Source organism: Pygocentrus nattereri, chromosome 26 (genome assembly GCF_015220715.1).
Source record: "Pygocentrus nattereri isolate fPygNat1 chromosome 26, fPygNat1.pri, whole genome shotgun sequence".
Taxonomy (NCBI): Eukaryota; Metazoa; Chordata; class Actinopteri; order Characiformes; family Serrasalmidae; genus Pygocentrus; species Pygocentrus nattereri.
Window position 1 is genome coordinate 9819283 of NC_051236.1, and position 24158 is coordinate 9843440.

General features: G+C 37.8%; 2 protein-coding genes across 2 annotated transcripts in view; one reads left to right on the forward strand and one right to left on the reverse strand.

Moving 5' to 3' along the window:
- rtf2 (replication termination factor 2) overlaps window positions 1-22636 on the forward strand; it is a 47600-nt gene extending 24964 nt beyond the window's left edge. The window contains exons 6-9 of the mRNA XM_017705257.2: window positions 8183-8296; window positions 8750-8804; window positions 9239-9298; window positions 20739-22636. Of these exons, the coding sequence (XP_017560746.1) occupies window positions 8183-8296; window positions 8750-8804; window positions 9239-9298; window positions 20739-20923 (414 nt within the window). The 3' untranslated portion in view covers window positions 20924-22636. The remainder of the gene's footprint in view (window positions 1-8182; window positions 8297-8749; window positions 8805-9238; window positions 9299-20738) is intronic.
- Window positions 90-6073, reverse strand: gcnt7 (glucosaminyl (N-acetyl) transferase family member 7). The gene is made up of 4 exons (XM_017705256.2): window positions 5240-6073; window positions 1903-2882; window positions 918-1013; window positions 90-813 (listed from the first exon to the last, which is right to left on the reverse strand). Exons 2-4 carry the CDS (start codon window positions 2840-2842, stop codon window positions 563-565), a joined length of 1287 nt encoding a protein of 428 aa, XP_017560745.1. The 5' UTR covers window positions 2843-2882; window positions 5240-6073; the 3' UTR covers window positions 90-562.
- Window positions 22637-24158: the final 1522 nt, after the last annotated feature.

The window sequence follows — 24158 nt, forward strand, 5'->3', positions numbered from 1 at the left end:
CAGTAAAAATAAATAAGTCAATATAAGTTTAAAAGCTGTAGTTTTAAATATGTTTCTGCTAGTTTTTGTTTTGTTTTTTTCACGTTGACTCAAAACAGAGTCTGTAAGAAGTAAAAAGTTTTCAGTGGCACCATATTCTCATTTCCGCAATATACAGCATAACAGCTACATACAGTTAAACAGCATGAATTCAACAGTGCAATAAATATCAGGCTTCATTCACCAAGCATGCTTAAGAAGAAATATTGTCTTAAAACACACACACAGTTTTTATAAACATTCTAATGTTTGCCAGTGGTTTCTTATTTGAGATTTGTTCTTGGGTAAGAACAGAATCTACACACACTCAAGAGTGCAAAGGTTTGAACAGTTCTGTGCTTTAAGAACACATCATGAATCTGACAATCTTAGGATTTTCTCAAGAACAAATTAAGAAAAGGGAAGATGTTGGTGAATGAGGCCCATAGTTCTCTAAAGTAGTGGTTCTTATGAACCTTTTTAAAATAAATACAGGAATAGGGCATATTTCTATATATTGTATCCAGTTCCAACGTTTTTCATTTTAGTCTGGCTTATATTTAGTTGATGCCCTTTTCTTAAACTTTGTCTTTGGTGCTTCCACAGCAAGCTGCCATGATGACTTAATGGGAACTGTTGCTTGTTGAAGGACTTTGTGCCTATGCCACTGTTCCAGGCAGTCCAGGGCCTCAGGGAAGCTATTGCTCTCAAACTTATTAGCAAACATGCTGTTCTTCTTGATTATCCAGGGTAAGTCCTCAATAGCGTATACGCAGATGTCCCTAACGTAGCGTCCTGTCAAGGCAAACGTAATGTTCTTGATTAGATTAGTACCACAGATGTACCACATCTTGTGTTATGTAAACTCTTCAGAGATAAAATTGTTGTAGGTGTCGTACCGTTACAGCCATGGTGTGCTGTTCCTTGTTGGTCCCTCCATTTAATGGCTCGAATATTCCCTTCCCAACCACCTTGTATATTACTGCCTGGAGCATCTGTGGAGGTTTAAACATTTTTATTACAACTGCAGTTCAATATGTATAATTCCTTTCTTTTTTTCCCTAATACATGATTGCCTTTTCGTGTCCGTATTTAACATCCTGTCTTGCCCTGTCTTTGTCTTTCTTGGTTTCAGCCTTTTTTTTTCTTGTTCCATGCAATTTTGTTGTTCTGGTCTGTGTGTCCTCCCCAGTTTTTTCATCTCATCTGTCTCACCTGTTTGTAGTCTGAAGCCCCACCCACTCATTTGTACCAGGTGTTTGTTGTTTCTTTCTTGTTTATTCCTATCCCTAGTTGAGTGCTTGGTGTTTTGTTCTCCCAGGTGCTGTTTTGGTTCTTTTTTTTTTTGTTTCTTACTCCATGTACCTTTTTGTCTTTTATTTTCTTTCTGTCAAAGCTTTTTGGCATTAGTGTTCCTTATATGTTTAGGCACTTTATTTCTTTCAGTGTTTTCAGTAAATGAAGGGATGCGTACATGTGTCCTGCCTCTTAGTCTTTCCCAACCTTACACTGTCCATTTCGTGAGCTGTGGTGTTTTTTTTGCAAATGTGGGCCATTTAGAGCTCCCCTGTTTATTTGAATATACCCGTGTATCATTTTTCAAATGCTGTACTTACCTCTCGTGTGGCCAAAGGTTTGTTATTATTATATGTATTATTTTAATAGATTAATATTTCATTTTTAAAAGTTTAAACATGACTGTCTTTGTATTTTTTTCCCAGTTATTACTGGATAAGACAGTCATTTTACATTAAAATTCAACATATTATCCTAACGTATTTCACCAGCTGTGGTGGTAGTTTGCTTATTTTAGGCACTAGTACAATGATTATTTGTTTATTTGTGTATGCCTATGTATCGTTTTTCATAGACATCTGTACTTACCCTTCACATGGTTAAGGGTTACCCAGTAATGCTCATCAGGGCTGTATGTGTCCTTAGACCACTCTAACAGGTCCTTAGCCACTGAGCTGTTGAGAACATACTCCACGAATGTTCTCGTCAGTGCATAGTAGGCTGTGCCAAAGTAGATTTGCAACTTATGTGGTGCAGGGTTCTTTGTGATACCCTTGGGCACCACATAGGCACCTTTGATCTCCACATGCTGCTTTTTCGTCCTGTGTTGCATAGAGGTTGGCTGTTTGATCCCTGGAGTCATATTTATGTCCCTCCATTCTGCTCCTTGCATGTATTGAACGAGTTCCAAGTTGCTCATGGTGGGGAAATCTTGGCCACATAGGTTTATGACCTTTCTCCATTTGACTGGAGACCTTACTAGGTCCTGCATACAGTTGATGTCAGCCTGTAGCCGAGAAAAGCCAGCGTAGGTCACCCTCTCGCTCACTGAAGCCAGAAAGATGTTGGGGAAACACCCAGCCAAGCTTTTGACACTTGCTTTGTAACCTGGTGGAGCATTGAGGTCTACGTGAATGCAGTACACATTCTGAGGTGTGTAGATGGCTCTCAGCAGGCGCACAAACACTTCAAATTCTTTGTGGATGGTGATGATGAAGGCCAATGGGTAGTCTTTTTCTTCTCTGCTTAGAGGCTCCATAATGAAGTGAAGTTCAGTTTGTATCCAGGAGCAGTTGAGAGGACTCTCGAAGTTGCTGACCTCCTGACATGCCGATCTTTGCCATCTTGTGGAAGATGAACTGGGTGGCAGAACTTGGCAGTCATCAGGGAACGGGTGGCAGCTGAGGCTGTGGCCCTGTGCCTTGGGTGTATCTGAGTTCTTGGCCTTGATATAGATGACAGAGCAAATAAATATGCAGATTCCGAGGCATAAGAGAAAACTGCACTTGGCGCTCTCGAGCTGGAGCATAATAGTCCAGCATCAAACTGACCAGATGATGTAGTACCACCTGAAATACACAAGTTGGGGGTGTAAGAATCAGTAAGCTCACTGATGGGCATGTATTCTTTAGGCTAAATGTAATCTACGAAATTTGTGTTAACTATTTAATACCAGACTGATAAGACCTTTCTCCACATAAAACATGCAAACATATCGTTGATGTCAGACAAAACTTCCAAAAGGGGTCACTTTTCAGGAGAATGATAAACGTTCTTAACTTTCAGTGGAATAAAGATATTTTCTTCCAAGTAATTTTGTAGCATTTCTGTAGGTTCACTTATCATGAAATTTGATGCTGTGTGAAGGACAGTATTGTTGTTGAAAAACGTTTTTCAAAGTTTTGTTCAGACAACAGTAATATTTGCCAACAGCTAGGATGTGACAAATCTCCAAATTCTGCCTCTCTCATTTTCATGTCTTTTCTTTGTTTGCCTTATCTCACATCTGCTAAGCTCTTTTTGTTTGTTTAGGTTCATATTTGTTTTTTGTGTGCTTGTGAGGCATGCCTATGGAAATTTTTATGTAATAATGCCTTTCACATTTAAATATGAATGCTCTTGCTTTTTGCCGAATGAGGGCACTTGTTTGCTTAAGTGTTCAGCACATCGACAGGTTCCTCAAAGAGAAGAAAGATGTCTTATAGAATTTGCTCAGAGAATTTTACTGAATCACAGACTGCTGAAGGGTGTGACAGAGGTTTGTTCACCATGTTTTTACCAGAAATGTCTGTTAATGACCCACATACTTGTGTGGTTTATCAATTGCGTCACTAAGTTAGTGTATGTGGATGTTTGTGAGTCAAATCTCAGGCTTCATCAGGATTTGTTTTAGAAAGATCTTATCTTTAGTGCAGATGAGAGTCCTTAATGGGGATGTTCAGATGTTTTTGACTTTTCTCAAAACCAGAACTTTTTAATAGACTTTAACAGGGAATGCCAATGTTTTTTTCAAAATGTCTTCATACTATATGTATACAATCATTCAGAGTGTTTTGAAATGGTTTGTTGTAGAGAAACTTAACAGCTCTTTACAGTGGTGGCGGCAATGGAAACCAGAGGTTGTGATGTCTGATACACATATATATCCATTTAATGTACTATCCAAAACATTGTTGTTTTTTGTTTGTTTGTTTGTTTTAAAATAAACAATGTTGGTAATCGTAAAATAGTGCTAAATTAGAGTTTTCTTTGGGCACAGTGTTGTCTTACAACACCCTGCGTATATCTTTCCACCATTAATGTATGGTAAAACTGTTCCTTTTAGGCCAAAACCTAGGGCTGTTGTGATCATCAAATTTAGCTGATGTTGACTTTAAATAATTGCAATTAATAATTTAATTGTCTTTTCTTCGATGTTGGAACTATTAAAATACGAGACTAAATGTGGACAGATTGGCTGATGTCACTTTATTTGCTAGTTGTGTATTTAGCTAAATACCGGTTGTACTGTCAAACCAGTACTTATAATAATACAACTGTGTGCACACTCAGACCAAAGTTCGCAATTAGACAAAATCGTGCAGAGTTGAGCAAACTTACATGTCCTTTACGAGAGTAAAAAAATAACAGCCAAAAAAAAAACCCCACCTATGCCTGTGTACATGCTAAAAACATTAAATTGGCTACATAGCTAATAAATAAACAAAACATCCTCAGCAATGCCTTCTTAAACATCATAGAACTCCTGTTTTCATATTTATAATTTCCATTTATATTTAGTTTGTTGCAGCATAATGTGAATGTGAAGTCTAATGATTGTGGAAAATGATTGAAGGCAGCTTAAATAATTGTGATCATCTCAAATAATCGTGTTTCGCCACTCATTGTTATGCAATAACTGGGATGGGGCTGTCAAAATCTGATGTTAGAGCTAAGGTAGAACAATATATCAGGCAATGCATTTATGATTTCATGTAATTATATTTTACATCTGGTTTCTGTCAGCACCACTGTGAACACTTTTGGCTTGGGAAGTTTCTCTAGAACTGCCTATTTCTCCTCAAAGCACTTGGAATAACTTTGTTAACCTTTTAATTATGCAGACATGGTAAACAATCTATGGAATTCTCCTTTTTGAACACATGGTGGCATTAAATGTGATGTGAAATTGCGTCTCTAAGGCGTCTCCAATGCTCTGTGGTTGCATTTTTACAGAATCATGAATTTAACTGCAGTTAGACACTAACATATTTCATTATCCAATCTTACAGCTGAACACATTTTTGTTTTGATAGCAGATTTCCTAAATGTTTGCAGCAAAGTTCTTAATGTTTTAAGCTATATTCGTCTACCAAACCCCCACTCACATGAGCTAGTTCTTTTAAGTCATGCTAATTACCTCACACAGTGACCAGAGTGCTCGTACCTTTCAGCTCCTGCAGAGTCCAGTTCTATTATCATCAGAAGGAGTTAAACATTAAAGAATGCCGCCGCTCTGGAGAGTCTGTTCCAGCATGACCTCAGCCAAACACGCACTGCCTGAGGGAGAGCAGAGTCATGACTGCCATTCGGTTTGGAGATCTGTGCCTTAAGACCTGCTTTCTGTTTGTGTCGCTGTATTGCTGCTGCGGTGGAATCGGTGTGCTGTTCTCTGTTCGTCGCGGGTTTGGCTGCTCAGATACTTTCCCCATGAGACAGGATGAGGGAAAGCGTGAGAGCGAGAGAGACTCATAGCAACCACTCATGCTTCACGTCCTCAGTCTCCTCCCTTTTCTCATTATTTCCCACCACGCTCACTCTGTACCTCTCTGCCTCCCTTGCTTTCTTTTTGTTTCTCCATTGGTCCTTTTTTCCCATAGCTTTCTCTCTTTCTTAACCTCGATTCTTGGTTCGATTCTCTCAGTTGCTCTTGTTCACTCTTGCTCTTGTTACTCTTGCTTCCTTCTTTTTCTTCTTTCCTCTATCTGGTTTTCCTGTTTTCCCTAAACAAAATCCTCCAGTCCGTCGGAGAGGTGTGTAAATACAGGAGATCCAACGTAGTTTGCTGCTGCTCTGAGCCTTGGCGGCAGCATGTTTATGTGCTGTGCCTGGTCAGCTCAGGAGATTAGCCCCCTTGTGTCAACCACCACTGCGGATAGAAGTCACATTGAGCTCACTGTGGGAGACAATAGTTTCCCTGGTAGTGAATGCCTTTGTCTTTGTGTGAGCTCGCAGTACGCTTTCATCATGTCGGCCAGTAATTGTCCTTCCCCGTTTACTTTATTTAGCCTGAGAAAATGATTGGCTCATATTGTGCAAGTTCCCCTTTAAGGAGGAAGCCCTCCCTTTTCTACTTTTTATGTGCAGGGAGACCACTGTGTAGGAATCAACAGTTGCAAATGTTCAGGGTTTCAGTTTCTTTCTTTCAGCTCTTAAGTCTGTTTCTCTCAACAGTTAGTTAGATGGTTTCCACTTTGAATTTTAAAGGGGAATTCCACCAATTTTTCAAAATTTATTCAAAGTTCACCTCAGTGAAATGCCAGTTATTCAGAGTGATTTAATGTGAAATAGTAGCATGTAGAGAAATTTACCAACTTGGATTTCTCTACAGGAAGTCCAAGTCAGAAAGTTTCCAGTGATCATAGTTTGCAATATCTACAGCACAAAAATAACACAATTTTATGTACTAACCAAAATGATAGTAAGTGAAACTATGTGTTTGACTTTTTATATGTAATTTAGAAAATGGCAAAATAGTGGTAGTGGTTAAAATAAATAAATAAATAAATAAAATAAAGATTTGGGTACTTGCCTTACAATATTAAGCGAGCACCTCTCTGCCATGAATAACTGTTTTAGGCCAAAAACTTAACGCAAAACTATCATAAAACAGTGGCCACATTTTTCCACTTTCAAGCCAAATTGTGCTGGTACCGCTATATCAGAACAGGAAATACTCAAGAAAACCAGCTAGCATTAGCTTAGCTAGGAGGCTCCAGACACAAGGGAACAGGTTTAATTTTGGTTTTCTGTCCTGATCTCAGCCACTCGACTTTGCTTCCTCATAGGTGAGTCATTATCTAAATTTGTCAATAAAGCTTGTTTGTTTGTCAGAATCGAATATGTTCTGTAATGACCAGAGCAGACAGCATACTGCCTAAGCTAACACTAACCAGTTACTCTCTCCTGGTTATCAGCGCTGTTTAATATTTAGAAATTGGTGTTGGATTAAAACTTTGGCATTTGTTGAACGGTGGGTTTAAAATCGTGCATTGCTTTCATTTATTTTCTATCTGTGTGAGTGAACTAAACTTGTTTGTTTTCAAGTTTGAAATAACGCAGCAGTATGTGGTGGCACCATAGCATTAAATTAATCGCAAATAGCTGCATCATTACATCATCCTACTGAATGGTTCTGTGGCCCCGAGTGCAGTTAGCTAACCATACTGGAAAAAACGGGCTGAGCCCGGTTTTTAAGCATTCTGTGTTGAACTGTTACCCTCTGTGCTCAGACTCGTTCGGCCCTGCAGTGGAAAATAGGCCAACAATATTTATAAGGATTTCTCGATATAAAGTTCTTTGATGTAGCTTTTAGAGTCATTAAGTGTTTTGGGCATCCTGTTCTCATCACCACTGCTGTGAACAATTCTGACTTGTTAAGTTTTTCTAGAATGGAGCATTTCACATGAAACCAATCCGTACGACATTGTGTACCTCTTAACCACTCAGTTACGCAGAAATCCGAGTTCCCCATTAATAATATCTGCTTCGTTAACACGTGAAATGAATAATGGCATGCTATGGAATCTAATGTTATTTAACATTTACTTAGACTTTTGAGTACAGCATACAGTCAGTAGGCAGGCTGGATAAAAGACTAGTCAACATTGTAAGCAAATTTGTTTGATAACAAATGGCAAACAATGAAATAGATTGATCGGGTGATTTCACAAAGTATAAAGTTCAGATTTTTTTTTTTGTTTGCCTACTGTAACCTTATAAAACACATCTTGCAATAACCTGTTTAGTTGATAGATGTATTATTGTCTGTTTTTTATATTTAAGATTATAGGCAAGAGATGTTCATTTGTAAGCATAGTGAAGCACCATCAGCTGCTTACATATGCAGCCAATTTGAGTTTTTTTTGTATGCCTGGAGTGGAACCAGATTTCTCACCAGTGGAATTTATTAATGTAAAATGTACAGTTTTTAATTTTCACTTTTTAGCTTTAAGTTCAAAAGATATGTATTTTTACCATTGATTCAAACCTCAAAAACACCTTGAATCAATTTCTGTTCCCTTTTTTAAGGTGTTTAGTCTTAGTCTAAAGTTGGAACTAAAGTGGTTCCTCCTTTAAAATTTCTCTTCTCTGGTTCTGATCTTTGTAGTGTGGAGATCCATTCCGTGATGAAGACATTGTGGTGCTGAATGGGAGCAAAGAGGAACAGGAGCAGTTACAGAAGACAATGGAAGAGAGGAGGGCCAAAGCTAAAGCGGGAAAGGTGAGGCTGCCTCAATTCATCACATGCATATCCCGTCATTTTCTCTGAAATTGTTTTGTCATAGCCATGTTTCTAAAAACACAGGAAGGTGGTGTTTCGTTTTTACTGTGTTTCTCCATTGTTGCAGGGTGCACTGCTGCAGTTGGAGTTGCAGCTTCTATCAGATTTTTCTTGATGAGCTGTTACACTGCACATGCAGCTTGTTTATGCCACTGTAGTGTTTCGCCTATGTTATGCTTGCTAGTTATCCATTTACCATGCTATTTTGTGTTTATAATGTAATATGTGCTTAATAATGTACTATAACGTTATAATGCAAATCACAAAATCAGATGTTAGAAGACAGAAAAAACAGGAAACCTTACCTCAGCTGAACAGCATCTGTTTTCTTCTAGTTCCTTCAGACAGTACATTATATAAAACACCTGTAATTTTGCTCTTTTCTTTTCTCAGAAGTCAAAGAAAAACAAGGGTCTTGAGACTGTTTCCAAACCTGTGGAGTCAGAAGGTACAGTGAACAATGGTGTTTCATCTAAAATGTTTATTTTTCCATTGTTTGGTTAGCTATTATCAGATATTGCACAACATGCTCACTTTTCATTGCTCCACTACCATATAAATCCCTTTTTTTGGGACTTGGTTGCATGGTTTGGTTTATAATGCAGAGTCTGGTTGAAACTGTGTTAGTTTCTAGTTAGCATGAGATTAATATTGTGCCTGAGGGTATTGTGTCTGGGGGGTAGTTTATTTTTCTTGCTCTGTCATGAGGTTTTATGTATTTTTAAGCATTAACTCTGGGGATTCACACACTATTATCAGTATAACCTGTAAAAAAAAGCACTGCTTTTACATTATTATAATAATAATTAGAATGTATTATAATAATTATAATGTTTTCTTGTTTCAATTTGTTTCTTCTTCCATGATGTGATTTCCATAAAGCGTCTTCTGAGTCTACATCCACACCAGTGAACGGGGGGGGCAGCAGCAGCGGTGACTCAGGTACAGATTTCTCATTTCACATGCACAGAAAAACCAATTTGCACCCTTTTCATAACCCAGCATTGGGTCTCAATATAACAGAAGACATGGCAAGTTAATCTTTGACATTTACAGTTACATTTATTAATTTTGCAGACACTTTTGTCTAAAGCGACTTATAATTGAGGCAGACAAGTGACTTTTTTTTAAAATATATGCCTTTGATTTAACTTTAAAAGATTTAATAATATTCAAACATATTACATATGTTCACAGAATTTATCCTACAAAAAGAAACAAAAGCAACTGTTAATGTGCTGCCTTTATCTGGTCTGTCTTGTATTCTCTGGACTGTTTTCTGCCCTCATTAGAGTTGGCTGACCACGTCACATGCTCACAGGCTCTTCCGATAATATTCAGAGACAAGGTTTAACTTCAACTCCAAATATTTACTTTAGGACTGTAGAACACCAACATACAAACATCACCAGTGTGTCTGTTTAAGCCCAAGTTTAAATACTAGTGCTAGCTTGGTGCCAACATATAACATATGGAATCTCTTTCTTATGCTATTAAGAATTAACATAGTATTGTGCCACTGAATGAATAACGGTTACTTTATTAAACACAGACTTTAGTTGTCCATGGTATAGAAGATATAAGAAAAGAATAAAAAGAAAATTTGGTGAAAGAAGCTGGGTTAGCTGTGTACCGAATTCTGGCTCACTTGTTAGCCACCTACAATACATTAATTACAGCTAGCACTAAGATCTGTTTAAGATCTTAACAGTAATCTTGCCCTAATTGTACATAGAAAAACTTAAATATTTTAAAGAATATTGCTTACATTTTAACAACCACAACTCTGTGCCCCTACATGACAGGAGTCCTGTCAATGTGGACGACTTCTTAACATGCTATCATCACAGTAAAGCAGTATGTTTCTGTTTACTGGATGCCCTAAAACTAACCCAGCCATGCAAAAACTACCAAGCACTTAAATGACTGACTAGTTTGAGTTGAGAGAACCTCAGCGGTTTTGGTTTTTGGTGTACAGAGAGACAATATTTTCAAACATCTTCAGCCACTCAGAAGAACATAAGACTCCTTCGGAGATTAGATAAGAGCAACTTCTATTCTCTCATAAGGGAACATTTACATATTTACCACAGCAGAAAGAATGTATGTATGTATGTATGTATGTATGTGTGTGTGTATGTATGTATGTATGTATGTATGTATGTAAGTAAATAAGCGTGTGTGTATTTGTGTGTGTATGTGTGATCTGCTTAGAGTAGTGATAAGTGTGACCACAGCAGGAAGGAAGGACATGCACATGCCTCTCCTTTGCACGCCACAAGTAGAGAAGTCTATCAGGTCTATTTTTTCTTTACTCTCCATCTGAGATGTAACTGACAATAGCAGAGTCATCAGAGAATTTCTGCAAGCAATAGTTTCTTGTGATGTCTGAAGTCTGTATTAGGCTAAAAAGGAGTAGAGTCAGTACTGTTTCCTGTGGGGCCCATGAGCTGCAGACAGTTGTCATCAGACGCACAGTTCCGTAACCGTACATACTGTGGTCTATTGGTAAAGTAGTCCTGTGTCCATTTGATGAGGTTATTGTGCATCCCTGCATGCTCCTCCTTACTCCTCAGGAGTGTTGACTAAATAGTATTGAAAGCACTGGAGAGATCAAAAAACAGGTTTTTCATGTTGCTTCCAGCCTTTTCCAGGTGAGAGAGAGAGAACTGTGGAGATAATCAAACTGCAGAGGATCCATGGATGGGTTTAACAGGGGACAAAGATAGGCAAGGACCAGCCTCTCTGGGGCCTTCATTAGATGGGAATTCAAAGTCACTGGCCTGTAGCTGTTTAAAGTCCTTGGTGTGCAGTGTTTGGTATCAGTACCACACGGGATGTCTTCCAGAGGAGCAGCATCCTCTCCCACTTCAGGCTTAAGTTCAAGATGTCCTAGACGTTTCCACACAACTGGTCTGCACAAGACCAGCGGGGGTGGGGTGTGTGGGGGGGGGGTCTTTTAGGTCTTTTAGATTCTTTATGTACCAAGATGATTTTAGGACCCTTCTATAATAATAATGTTACATTTTTATAATTTCATAAACCCAAGATTGCTTCACATAGCATGGGCTAAACAAATAAATAAACTAAGCAGCGAAGGAAGAAATAAAATGCACATTAATGAGAAAAGTCTTTAAGTCAGATTTGAAATAGGAAAAAGAAGGGCAGTCCCATGAGGGATTGAAGAGAATTCCAGAGTTTGGGGGCCATGGCACTGAAGGACCTCCCTCCAAAAGTGGAAAGTGGTGCGTGGGACAAGTTAGTTATTACAAGAAGGCCTGAGAGAGCGAGAGGGAGTGTAAGAGATCAGCAGTCCTCTGAGGTACAGGGGAGCAAGGTTTTACAAGGCTTTGAAAGTGAGTAGTAAAATTTTAAACTTTATACGGGACAGGACTGGTAGCCAGTGTAGCTGAGAGAGAATGGGGGTGATGTGAGCTGAACACTTAGTATGGAGAGTGAGATCTCTAGCTGCAGAGTTCTGAATGTACTGTAGCTTTTGTATAGACTTTACAGGGAGACCAACAAAGAAGGAGTTACAGTGGTCAATGCGGGACATAATGAATGCATGAACCAAAGTTTTTGCATCTTTATCAGTCAGCAACGGGCGGAGGCGAGCAATGTTATGTAAATGAAAGATTAATGCAATATTAATGAGGAACTTGATATGCAGATCAAAATGAAGTGAGGGGTCGAGTAAAACACAAATGCTGCACTTAAGTGATAGATAGATAGATAGATAGAGAGAGAGAGAGAGAGAGAGAGAGAGAGAGAGAGAGAGAGAGAGAGAGAGAGAGAGAGAGAGCGAGAGCTGAATATCAGGATAATTATATCAGTGAAAGTTAAGGCCATGGCTATGAATGATCTGGCCAACAGGTGAAATGTAGATTAAGAAAGGTAAGGGTCCAAGAACTGAGCCCTGCGGGACAACACATGTAACAGAAGAGGTGGCGGACTTCTGTGGACCTAGTGTGATAAACTGCTGTCTGTCTGTAAAATACGACCTGAACCACTGTAAGGCTGTGTTAGTGATACCAATGGAGAAAAGATTGAAAAAAATAAATAAATAGAAATGAGAACATCATGATTAACAGCATCAAATGCTGCACTTAAGTCAAGGAGAAGGAGAATACTGAGAGAACCACTATCAGCAGACTGGAGAAGATCATTAACTACTCGCAGAAGAGCTGTCTCAGTGCTGTGGTGAGTACGGAAACCAGACTGCAATGGCTCATAGAGGGCATTATCACTGAGAAATGTTTGAAGTTGGGAGGCAACCACTCTTTCCATTACTTTAGCTAAATGGGGGCACGCTGACCCAGAAAGATGGAGGAGTTTAACAGCTCGAAAGAGAGTTTTCAGCCTAGACTTAGCATCATTTATGAAGGAAGGGAGTAGTACTTGGTAGTATTAAGGGCATCACTATATTTGTGGATGTGTTTATTGTAAAGTAGAGAGTGGAGAGTAAGGCCAGTTTTTTATAAAGGCGCTCAAGACGCTGGCCAGTGAAACTTTAGTTCAGGGGTGTACCAAATACACGAGTGGGTGGCAGGGAGAAGTCTGTTCTTAAAAGGGGCTAAATCATGACACAATCTCTGGATTGCTTAATTATAAAGGGAAACCATACTGTCAGGGGATGGTAGGTTATGTAGGTCAGACAGGGCTGAAGAGAAGCAGCAAACAGATTGACATTGACAGACTTAATATCAACAGAGATTTTCTCAGAGGGGGGAGGAGTAGAAATATGAAAACTACATTCAATGAGCTTATGGTCAGAGATAACAGAAACTGAACCACAGACAGAGATATCATTTAAACCAGTAGAACAGAGCAAATCAAGAGTATGACCATGAGTGTGAGTTGGAAAATCAACATGCTGCATCAAGTTAAAACACTCTACAACTAAAATGTAAAAGAGCATTCAGTATCAACTTGGAAATTGAAGTCACCAAGCACAATTATGGCAGAGCAAAGGAATGAGATGATTGTGAGGAGTTAATTGAGTTCAGACAAGAAGCAGCAAGTTTGGGAGGGCGATAAACTAACAGCAACAGTAGAGGTTAGGAGGAAACAACCTTCAAAGCAATATATTTAAAGTATATATGTAGTTTTGTAGGATGTAGTATTGATTGAATAGTGAAAGTTATTTGACTGTTAAACAGGAATATGATGAACCACAGCCAGACCACCTCCTCACCCTTTCAGTCAGGGTTTTAATAGATAACTGGGGGTGTCGGCATGTTTAAATGTAAGTAGTCACCAGGTTGTTGCCATGTTTCCGAGAGAAAAAACACATTTTTTCTGGCTGATGAGGTCATTGATGAGGTCAATCTGTGAGTACATTGCCAGAGCATAAACAACAAAAACGCACAGCACAACTCTAGGCCAAAAACAAAAACTCTGGACACTGGTCGTGGACATGACAGAAGAGATAGTAAAAAATGCCAGAGCTCAGACCATGCACATTTGCCAACCAAAACCCACTACACCACCCAGCTAAGACTGTGAAAAGCACAAACAGAAATTCTGAGACCACAGAACAAACTGGCAACAGCAACAAAACAAGCGGGTAGAGACACACTCACCACAGATGCAGTCACGGTGCAGGAGAAGAGGAAGAGGAAGAGGGCTTGTGCAGGTGAGACATAAGTATTATCACAAAGCAAGATTCAGCTTGTGCGTAGAAAACAGACGAGACAAGTGAACCACAGGAAAAATAAAACACCTGCGAGTAGCGGCAGCCAAACCCATACAGCATGGACCATACAACTGGACTCACAGCTGCAACTGATTCTCCGTCCTCTTCCTGTAGCATGTTTTGCTCTCCCTGATAAATAAAATAGAATAAATACAAATGAATGTGTTAATTACAATTTTGTGTGCATTAATTTTTTTCCAAAGCACTCCTAGAGGAAATCTAGTATTTGCAGTTGCCATGAAGTAGCTGGTTAATCTCTGTGTTAAAGGTTGTCAGTACATTTTGTGTTTGGAATGTGAAGCCAGCCAAGAAACTCCAGTTAGTAATGAAAGTGGTGTTTCACTTTCTCGTTTTCTTCAAACCATTCATTTGGATATGTAGTCTGCTCAAAGTAAAAAAATATTCTTTGGTGGTTTGTGCATTTATTTCTGTAAATTTCAGTCAGTGGACTAGTTTAAAATGTCCACTGTAATTTAGCATGTTGATTAATGCAATTTGAATATTAAGGTAGTGTAATGACTAATACTCAGTTCATGATACTCTGCTGATGTCAGCCATTCATTGTGAGCTAGCTAGGTATTTAAAGTTACTATACTATCCTGTGATAGTATTCAGAGACAGAGTTTAACTTCAGATTCAAATATTTGATATTTTTGGTTGCAGTAGTGGTTGTTTTGAAAGGCTTTCAATGGTTGCAGCAGTGGTTGTTTTGAAAGGCTTTCAATGGTTGCAGCAGTGGTCTCTCTCTAAAAAGCCTGTTTAGATTTCTTTGTTTTATGTCGCTAGTTAATGGTAGTTACTATACAGCTACCATTAACTTTGTTTTTATATGGTGCTGTTAGAATAGTTTCTTGAAAATGGATGTACCTCTTAGCTTAGGACTTAATTCACTGATGATCATAAACATTCAGTGAGCTAGATTTGTCACATTTTCTTGGGTGTTCTTAATTATACTGCTCTTTAAAGAAATCAGTATTTGAGAAAAACGCATAGGTTTAAGGGCTTAGGTTTAACTTGCAGTTAAACTGTTTTGTGTGCAGAAATTCCTGGCATGTCATCAAAGCATTAATGGTTATTAAGGGGTTGGATGGCTGTTAATTATCATTTTATGTATGTTTTTTTTTCTAAAAACTCAAATTAAAATTAAATAGCAACAAGGATTATTGTTTAATGAAAATGCCTAATCTTCCTAAGAACCCTCTGAGACCAGTGATAAAATTAAGCATCTAAGAAAAAACAATCAAGACTTCGGTTACTATTTTAATTCAGGAAGCTCTGTCTTTAAGCATTTATTGGTTAATTATAAAAAAAAATCTGTGAATAGTAACGTTTCACATGGGCAAGGCAAGTTCATTTTTATAGCACCTTTCATACACTGCTGTCATTCAAAGTGCTTTGCAAATAAGAAATACAGTTGTTTAAAGAAACGAAGAACAGATTATTGAAAAAACATGATTAAAGCAATAGAGAAAAAAAGGGAAAATCAGTCATTTAAAAAAAAAAATTTTAAATTAAAAGTTTAATTAGGATAGGAATTTAAAGTGGTTTTGCATTGTGAAAATGTAGCATAAACAAGCATTTTAGGATGCACAGTAAAACCTGTCCATTTTCACCACTGATTTGACAAATGTGTCTGTTGGAAGCCTTTATAATGGTACTGACTGTTAAGTTCATTTATAGCTAATTACAGAAAGCTCCCTTGGCTGTTGGCTTTTCAACGTTGTGCAGCCCCTGTATATATGGCCTCATGGGAGTGAAGTAAAGCATTGACGCAGAAGGTGGCTAGGATTGCAGGCTGATGTGTTGGCTTTGTGCCTGAGGGCTTGCCTTTTGGGATCTTATAGGTTGGGAGTGGGGACATTTGGGATCGTTTTGACAGTTGTGTGAATGTTCTGTGTTGTATGAGTTTGTTTTTAAGGGAGCACTTCGTTGTTGATATCTTTATTATAAATATAGCTGACACAGAACATGCTGAATGCAGTTGAAGAATGTTATGCATTCCTTTTCAAATGCTTAGAATTTTAACTTTTGCTTATGTTGGTGTAACCAAGCAACTGTTTACAATCTTTAGTGATGTGGTTAAAAAGCATGCTGTCCATCTTCCTCATGTTTTGCATGTAATGTTAGTACACTGTTCTTATGCAACACAAATGAGCTTTAAAACATGGTTTAAACATGTAACTGTAAAATATGGAAATTAGTTCTGTAGCATTTTAAACATACTCTACTTGATAACAGGAGAAACACAACTGATTTAGAGAATCCTCCAAATGATGCAGTAGAGCAAGCACAAGAACAGTTAGACTCTCAGTTAGATTTCATACTGTTTAATAGGTTAACACCTCTGCCTTCTACACTGTAGACTGGGGTTCAATCCTCACCTGGGCAAACACCCTACACTATACCAATAAGAGTCCTTGGGCAAGACTCCTAACACCACCTTGGCCTCCCTATGTAAAAATGAGCAAATTGTAAGTCGCTCTGGATAAGAGCGTCAGCCAAATGCCATAAATGTAAATGTAATACTGTGAAAAGCCAGCAACTCCTTCTGTTTAACTGTTAACTGTGGTTAACCCAGAATGCAAACTGTGTTGCCAGCACAGCCCTAATTTCCCAGACACGTTGGGCCTCTTGGCTGGTTGTATATAAAAGGTCAACATTTTTAAATAACCTAATGTAATGAGTCTGATCGCATGTTACCACTCAGGGATTTTTTTATTTTTTTATTTTACAGTGTTGTGCAAAAGTTAGGGACCACTCTTTTTCATTTATTTAGTTGCCGTTCAATACAAGATATTCATTTTTCAGTGTCTGAGAAAAAGCACAAAACATTACAAAAAATACAGAAGTCTCAAGAGCTGAATATCATTTTAAACAATCCACTCTGTCTTTATTATAGCTTCAATTATTTTTTTAAAGACACTTGTTATTAGCTTTTTAAAGAAATCTGCAGGTACATTTTTCCACACTGCCAAAGTTCAGTCTTAGAAGTTGGTTTCATTTGCTGCTTCTTTTTTTCCCAAGTAATTATAAACATGTTCAGTGGTGTTTGGACTCTGAGGTAGCCTGTCTGATTTTTAAGAACAGGAGAAACTTTTTTTAACTTCTTTAAGGGAAGTCATTATGAAATACTTGGCAAATCAGAACTTAAACAGAACTAAAGTGTAAAATTGCAAGCTTCCATATGTAAATATTTGAAACTTTTGGATATGTCTACAACTAAATTGGCTTAATGTTAAACATTGATTCCAGATGTATGAGAGCTTGTGCCTGTTTCGCTAGTATTTGATTTTGCATCTTAAAGGACGTTCATGTGGTTTGCTCAGTTTTTATGACTGAGAAATATGTAATATGAGTAGAACTACATTTCGTTTTGTCATTTTGTCAGGAGCACAAATAAATACACAGACCTTAGTTTTAAACATTTCAAGTGGATAGTTTAGAGAGAGTGGGTGCTGTAACTTTCTGAAGTTCTGGGCGTTTTCTTTGCAAAGAGTGTGGTTAAACTATGTGGTGTGCAGCCTGACATGAATTTTCCGGTGTCTTTTGCTTCATTACATACATTGAGCAGTTTTGTTTTTCATTTGTGTTTTGATTGCTACTTGAAAATGGATATCAGTACGATTTTCTGATTTATATTATTTAAAATGTATTTCACATTGTGATATTGGAGGACTGCACTGTCTGAACTGCAACTGTCCATGCATGCTTGATTTTACACACTGAAAGAAGACATTCCAGCACTGACATGCATATTTTGAAAGCATTTAAGTGTTATACTCGGCTCAGACTCTCTACCCGTCAAAAAATGAAAAATTAAGGGACTTAGGTTAGATTTAATTAGTTTAACTCACTTTCAAGTATAGTAATAATGATGGCTGCAGCACACTGTCTTTAGAAAGGTAGTTTCTAACAAAAAGTTGCACCATTTGCTGTGCAAATCTCTGTGTCTTCCTTTAGTGCCACTATGCACTACAAAAATAGTTTGTTCCTCCTAAAAAACTAATCTAGTAACAAGCAGTTGGTTTTTCTGGTATTTTGAATAAAACAGTACAGATGTACTATGCATAATTTCATACCTCAAATACACTTCAGTTCCATTTCTTCCTGGATCTGCATTTTTAAAGTGTATTGGGCAGCAACAGAGGTGGTGTGTATTTGTTTGTTTGTTTGTTTGTTTGTTTGTTTTTTTTGTATACTATGTAATGTGTAATGTAATGCATTAGCTGATAGCGGTCCAATCAGATCTTTTTATTTACAAAAGTACTACAGCCACACAATTTAAGTGTGGTATATTAAGCTTTTTAAAGATTATTTATATATGCATAATGTGATATTCTGGACCGGTATTATTATTATTATTTCTTTTTTTTTTTTTAATAAATATGGCTATAGTGTTTGTGATCCTGACTCAACAACCAACTTGTCTGCCCGCTCAAAGTCAGAAGTCAAAAGACAACTCTTCATTTATTTATTACCACTTATAAACAGTCCTTAGGTACAAGTTATGCATTTTTAGCACCAGCAAAAAGCATAAAACAGAACAGGAAACACAGAATTCAAAACTAGCTCCAGAAACTAAATATAATAGCAAATGTATTTAGTCCAGTGGTCGCCATTTTAACAGCTTTCTGTCTTTTCAGGAGACTTGCTTTCAGTTTCTCATTGACATCTGCAGAGAGATTATTCCACACCTCCAACATTCTTCCTTAGAATTTAGTTGCATTTTCTGCTTCTCATGATCCAAGTAATCCAAACACAGTCAAAATCTGGCAGGAGTGAGTTTTGTTCATGCTTCTGGTGACCTGCCTGTTGCAGTTAGCAGCAGAAAGAAGACCTGAAGTAAAATAGCCACACCCTTACATTTTACATGCCCATATTTTTACAGAAGGCAGTTGGCCTACACGTAGTTCAGACACTAGCAGTTCAGATATTACAGGTTTTCATTTTCTTCTTTAAATTATTTTTGCACTGTAGACGTTCCACGTCCGTGTTTTTCCACCACACGTTCGAAAACAGGAACAGAATCCATGAGGTTCTACTTCATTTCTGTCCTGCTTAAGAACATGACTGGAACAGTCATAGTGACCGCATTAAGTGAGACTACTACATGCTTACGTTAGCATCACATATCTAAAAATTATATAATGCTATACTAAGATATTTCTTTGGGGACACAATTTTAGCCACATTTTCATGTAGAGTAGGGATGGGAAGGAGCATTGTTTTGGTCAACATTTGAACAAGTTTAAGACTTTAAAATCTGTTGTACAATATTAAAGGAATCTTGTCAATTATACAAAGCTTTGAGTAGGTGCTGAACGGTTAAACAGGGTTGTAAGTATAGAAATGAAATATTTGCATATGGCACATTGGCATATTTGATATGTGCAGTAAAAAGCAGAATTGATCCGTCCGTTACACACTTAGACATCATCAAGAGTAGACACAAAAGCTTCAGTGTGCACAGTAAAGCAAAGCAGGTACAAAATGCAAGTGGCTAAAATGTGAAAGGTGAAAACTACTAAATACCCAAATACAGAAAGTGGCGTTTTCTTCCTCAAACTGGTCTTTATTACTTTCATCTTTGGTGCCCTAATACTGTAGTACTGAAGCAGAATAAAAAATGAAAGTGTAATATGTATCATATTAAAATTTTCTGCTCATATATGCAGTGTTGGGCTCAAAATGAAAGTTTAATATTGCGGTTTTAATGTGCCATTAGGTACAGTGGTATTAAGTTATTAGTCTTAACGTTTCATTTGCGCAAAATTAGATCATCTTTTTCCAGGTACCGATAATTTTACACAGAACTGAATAGTTATGCGTCACCATGATTATGCAATAATGGAGGCTTTGTACTTTGTAATAACGCATTTGAATTTGTCTTATCAAAGAGAACATCAAAGCTAGCAAGAGGGAAAATTTTAATGAGGTGAAGCAGAGCAATATATCCACTTATAATAATATCTATTATGTCTTTGGACATTACTGAGTGAGTGTTAAATCGTGGCCACATGTTCTGGTTTATGTATGTGGGAGTTCATGATAAACTGAGAGCAATGGCTGAAAGACAGGGAAGCTGGAAGGCCTGCCATACAGATTCCAGTTGATAAAATGTAGGAATGTCCTTTAGAAAACGAGCATCAGATTATATGGATATATTGCTCTGCCATCAGCACACCTGTTAATACGCTACCTGAATAGTGGACGGCTACAGAGTCAAGCTAGCTAAAAGTCATTGTTATAACTGGCTACATTCCCAAAAAGGCCCTCAAACACACTTAACATTTTGGCTAACATGAACCAGCTCAATACCAGCTCAATTCACACACATACCAGCATTTTTTTAATAATATACATTTTTAAAATCACATTATTAAATGTTTATTTTCATTTTGAACCCAAAGTTTAATATAATACAGAAATCTAAATTTTTCCTTTTAATTTTACCTCTGATCATTTTTTTTCCATTCTTCAGGTATTTCTAATACGTGTTCAGTTTGTTGTAAAGCCATAGACGAACTAGGACGAGCTGAGTAGCATGTGTTTGGTCACAGCTTATACATTCCAACACAGGACTCATCAGAATTTAACTTGGTCATTTTTGGTTGATGACATTTGCACTCTGTAACTACAGTTTTGCATACTCACTTGATCTTTTTCTTTTATTTGATCCATCTACAGCTCCAGGACCATCTGGCTCCTCTAAAACAGTAAAACCTGTTGCTGCAGTGGGGAGTAAAAGATCCATCCAGAACATGGAGGGGAAATCAGAGGCCTACAAATCTATCTTTACTACCCACAGCTCCGCCAAGCGCAGCAAAGACCAGATTTCCAACTGGGTCACCCACACTCCTTACCACTTTTAAGAGCCGTTTCATTCTTGTTTCTGTGGCTGTAGCACCCTCTAGTGGTGATGGAGGGTTGTTGAATTCTTCCCCTTCTCATTGTGACAGTTTGTGTCCACTGTTGGCCGCAATGCATTTGAATTTTTTTTCCTTTAAGAAACATTTTTACAGTTTCTTTGCTTTTGTTAATGTAGATGACCTTTTCTTCCAGCATGTTTTTTTTTTTTAGACAAAATATAATACTTGGAGCTGACAGCAAAATGTGATATTTGTTTTCTTTATTATGATAAATTGATTTGTCTTTATTATGTGTCACTAATGCTATACACCAGCTACCTGTTTATGGCCAAATATTTAGGTACACCTATAGCTACAGGTTTGTAGGTGTACAATTATGCTCCTACACCTTGTACTAAGGCTATATTCACATTACAAGCCTTATTGCTCAAATCTGATTTTTTTTTTCCTTCAAGTCCGATCTCTCTGACAGGATGGTTCACATTTGTTTAGGTAAGTGATTCAAGCCTGTTATTAATGTGAACGAACCAGCGTCCGGAAATGACCCACATAAGAGCATCCTACTCAGTAAGGTCAAGTGAATGAATCACGTGGGTCACGTGTTGTCAGCAAACAAATTAATGAGCAGAACGAGCCTTTGCTGCAAAGATAATTTACTCTGATAAGCTCTCAGCTTCATTACTGGAGCAAGATGAAGGCGAAACAGGTGAGATGAGTTGCTTTTCCACAATTCACAGGCTTCTGATCCTGATGTTGCCATGGTAACACTAAATGATGGCGCACCTGCAGTGCATAAAAAGCAGCTGAAATCGGATCTGAGCATCACATTAAGGTCTCATGGGCACGAATTGGATTCTAGGATCATATATGAAATTGGCTCAGGTCTTATTCGAAAAGATCAGATTTGCGTGTCCATACAGCTCTGGGTCACATTAGGGCAAAAAAATCGGATTTGTACCACTTCAACCTGGAAATGTGGACGTAGCCTAATAATCCACTACCATGTTCGGGGCACCGCTTTGCTGAGAATGGTCCACCACCTGAATACTATATAATAGTATTTCAACCTTTATGGTCTTTATAAGGCAAAAGCCCTGATGAAAAACCCAGATTTTGTAGGGGCCGGTAGTGACGGCAAGAAAATACACGCTCGGTAATGGTCATGTGATTAAAAACCTGCAGTAACATTATTCAAAGAGTAATTCGTAATAAGTCATAGTTCTAAAGAAAAAGACAGAATAGTAACATGAAAATCCATTTTTATCACAAGTATAAATCAATTTGCTGCTTTAGTTTGACCCACATGACCAGCTTTCTGAATGAGACGCCCATCAAAGGAAAGGCTTGATGTTCAATTCTTCATTAAGCCCATATGGACATAGTATTCCCAAAATCATCATGCCTGGATTTAACCGCTTGCTTCATACCAAACGTAGCTAGAGGGACTGCAGTAGTTGTAAACCTTCGAAGTCCGCCTGTGCGGTAGGTGTACCTGACGAATTGGCCACTGGCTAGCTACATGGTAAACTGGGGACTTGGTTTATATTAATATACTGCTTTAGGACGTGAGTGGATAAAGGTGTCCTATATGTTGACTATGTGACGGTATATTCCATTACTTGTTTGAAGATGTCAGTGTGCTTTTTATTCAGTGGACAGTGTACACCCTTACATGCAAAATGCGATTTGTAAATAAAAACTCATACCTATTGTTCACCCGCAGTTACTGTCATTAGCCATTAGATGGCAGCAAATCACTGATTGTTGGTTAAACTCTCAGCGCAGTCCGGGGGTTTGGGATAACGACAGATTTGTTAGCTTTATGTTTGCAAACGGATGCTTTAAAGCTTGAAGTCTGTTAGCCTGAATTGGGGAACAGTCTTTATATATATATATATATATTTATATATATATATATATATATATACACATATATACATATATACATACAGTCTGTATTATACAGTCTGTTCTGTATAATTCTTATATATAAGAATTTGATGTAATATGAACATTGTTAAAGGTTTAAAACATACCATTCCCTCCTCACTTCAGACTTGCTGAGGTTATAAAGAGTGTATCAGCCCGGGCTGCTTTTTGAGTGAAGCACAGTACAAGACAGCCAATCAGATAAAAGAGATAATTTTTAGAGAGGTTAGAAAATGACCACGTGGAAATGAATTAGGACTGTTTTTGGTACATAAATCATAGGTTTATGGTATAACTTGACCTCAGAGGGGAGAAGAGACGCAAAGAGAAAGGGGGGGACATGGGCCACTTAAGCAGTTAAGTTTTGTACCTTTAGAAAAGAAGAAAAAACAGACTGAATCACGTATTAAACATATTAAAAGTCGTTTAACATACACGGTACTTAGATTTAGTTAAAGGGGATGACTCAAAAGAATTATTATTATTATTATTATTATTATTATTATTATTATTATTATTATTATTATTATTATTATTATGCTGGAGGCGGTGTGATGCTGTTACCTGAGTGCTGAATAAGGGGCGATTCAGGTGGGAGGAACTTTTTGAAGAACGTAGTTCTGAGTCCACCTTTATTCTAATGATCCTCGTTTATAAAACCTTCTTGAATTTCGCTCTGTATTTGTTCGTATGGTCACTTCTCAGTATTTGAGTATTTCTTTAATGCGTGTGCCGCAGTCAGGCTGCCGCTCCTACACTGAGTTGCCAACACGTCCATCTGCTCACATTTTCGTTTCAGAATCACTGCATTTAACCCGCTTGTTTAGCGGGGATTTTCAGCTGCACTCTCAGTTGTAAAGATATGAAACTGTTACTGGGGCAGTTCCCCATCTCGTCACTGGGTTGGGACCCTCAAGGGGAACATAATCGCACTATAATCCACTGAAATGATATTTTCTAAGCTGTACTGACTCCACACACCTCGTCTCGTCTCCAGGCTTTTATTTTATTGCTCTGTTTTAAAACATTCGGTTATGAAAAAGTACAAATACGTACTTTCACCTAGAAAAAACGTATTTAAGCTACACAATTGAACCTTAAAGCCGCTGCTGTACCTTTGAGGGAAGATTTACATTGTTCGTACCTTGCTGAACGAAAACTGTCCAGAACCTTTATTTATCAGGGTGCGATCATTTTTAGATCAAATCTGCGCGAATGTTTTACAAACTTCCAAAACACCAGACACAAGTTCCTTCCTGACGTTTGCCATTTTCCCCACTCCTTACTTTCCTTAGATTCCGAGATATTC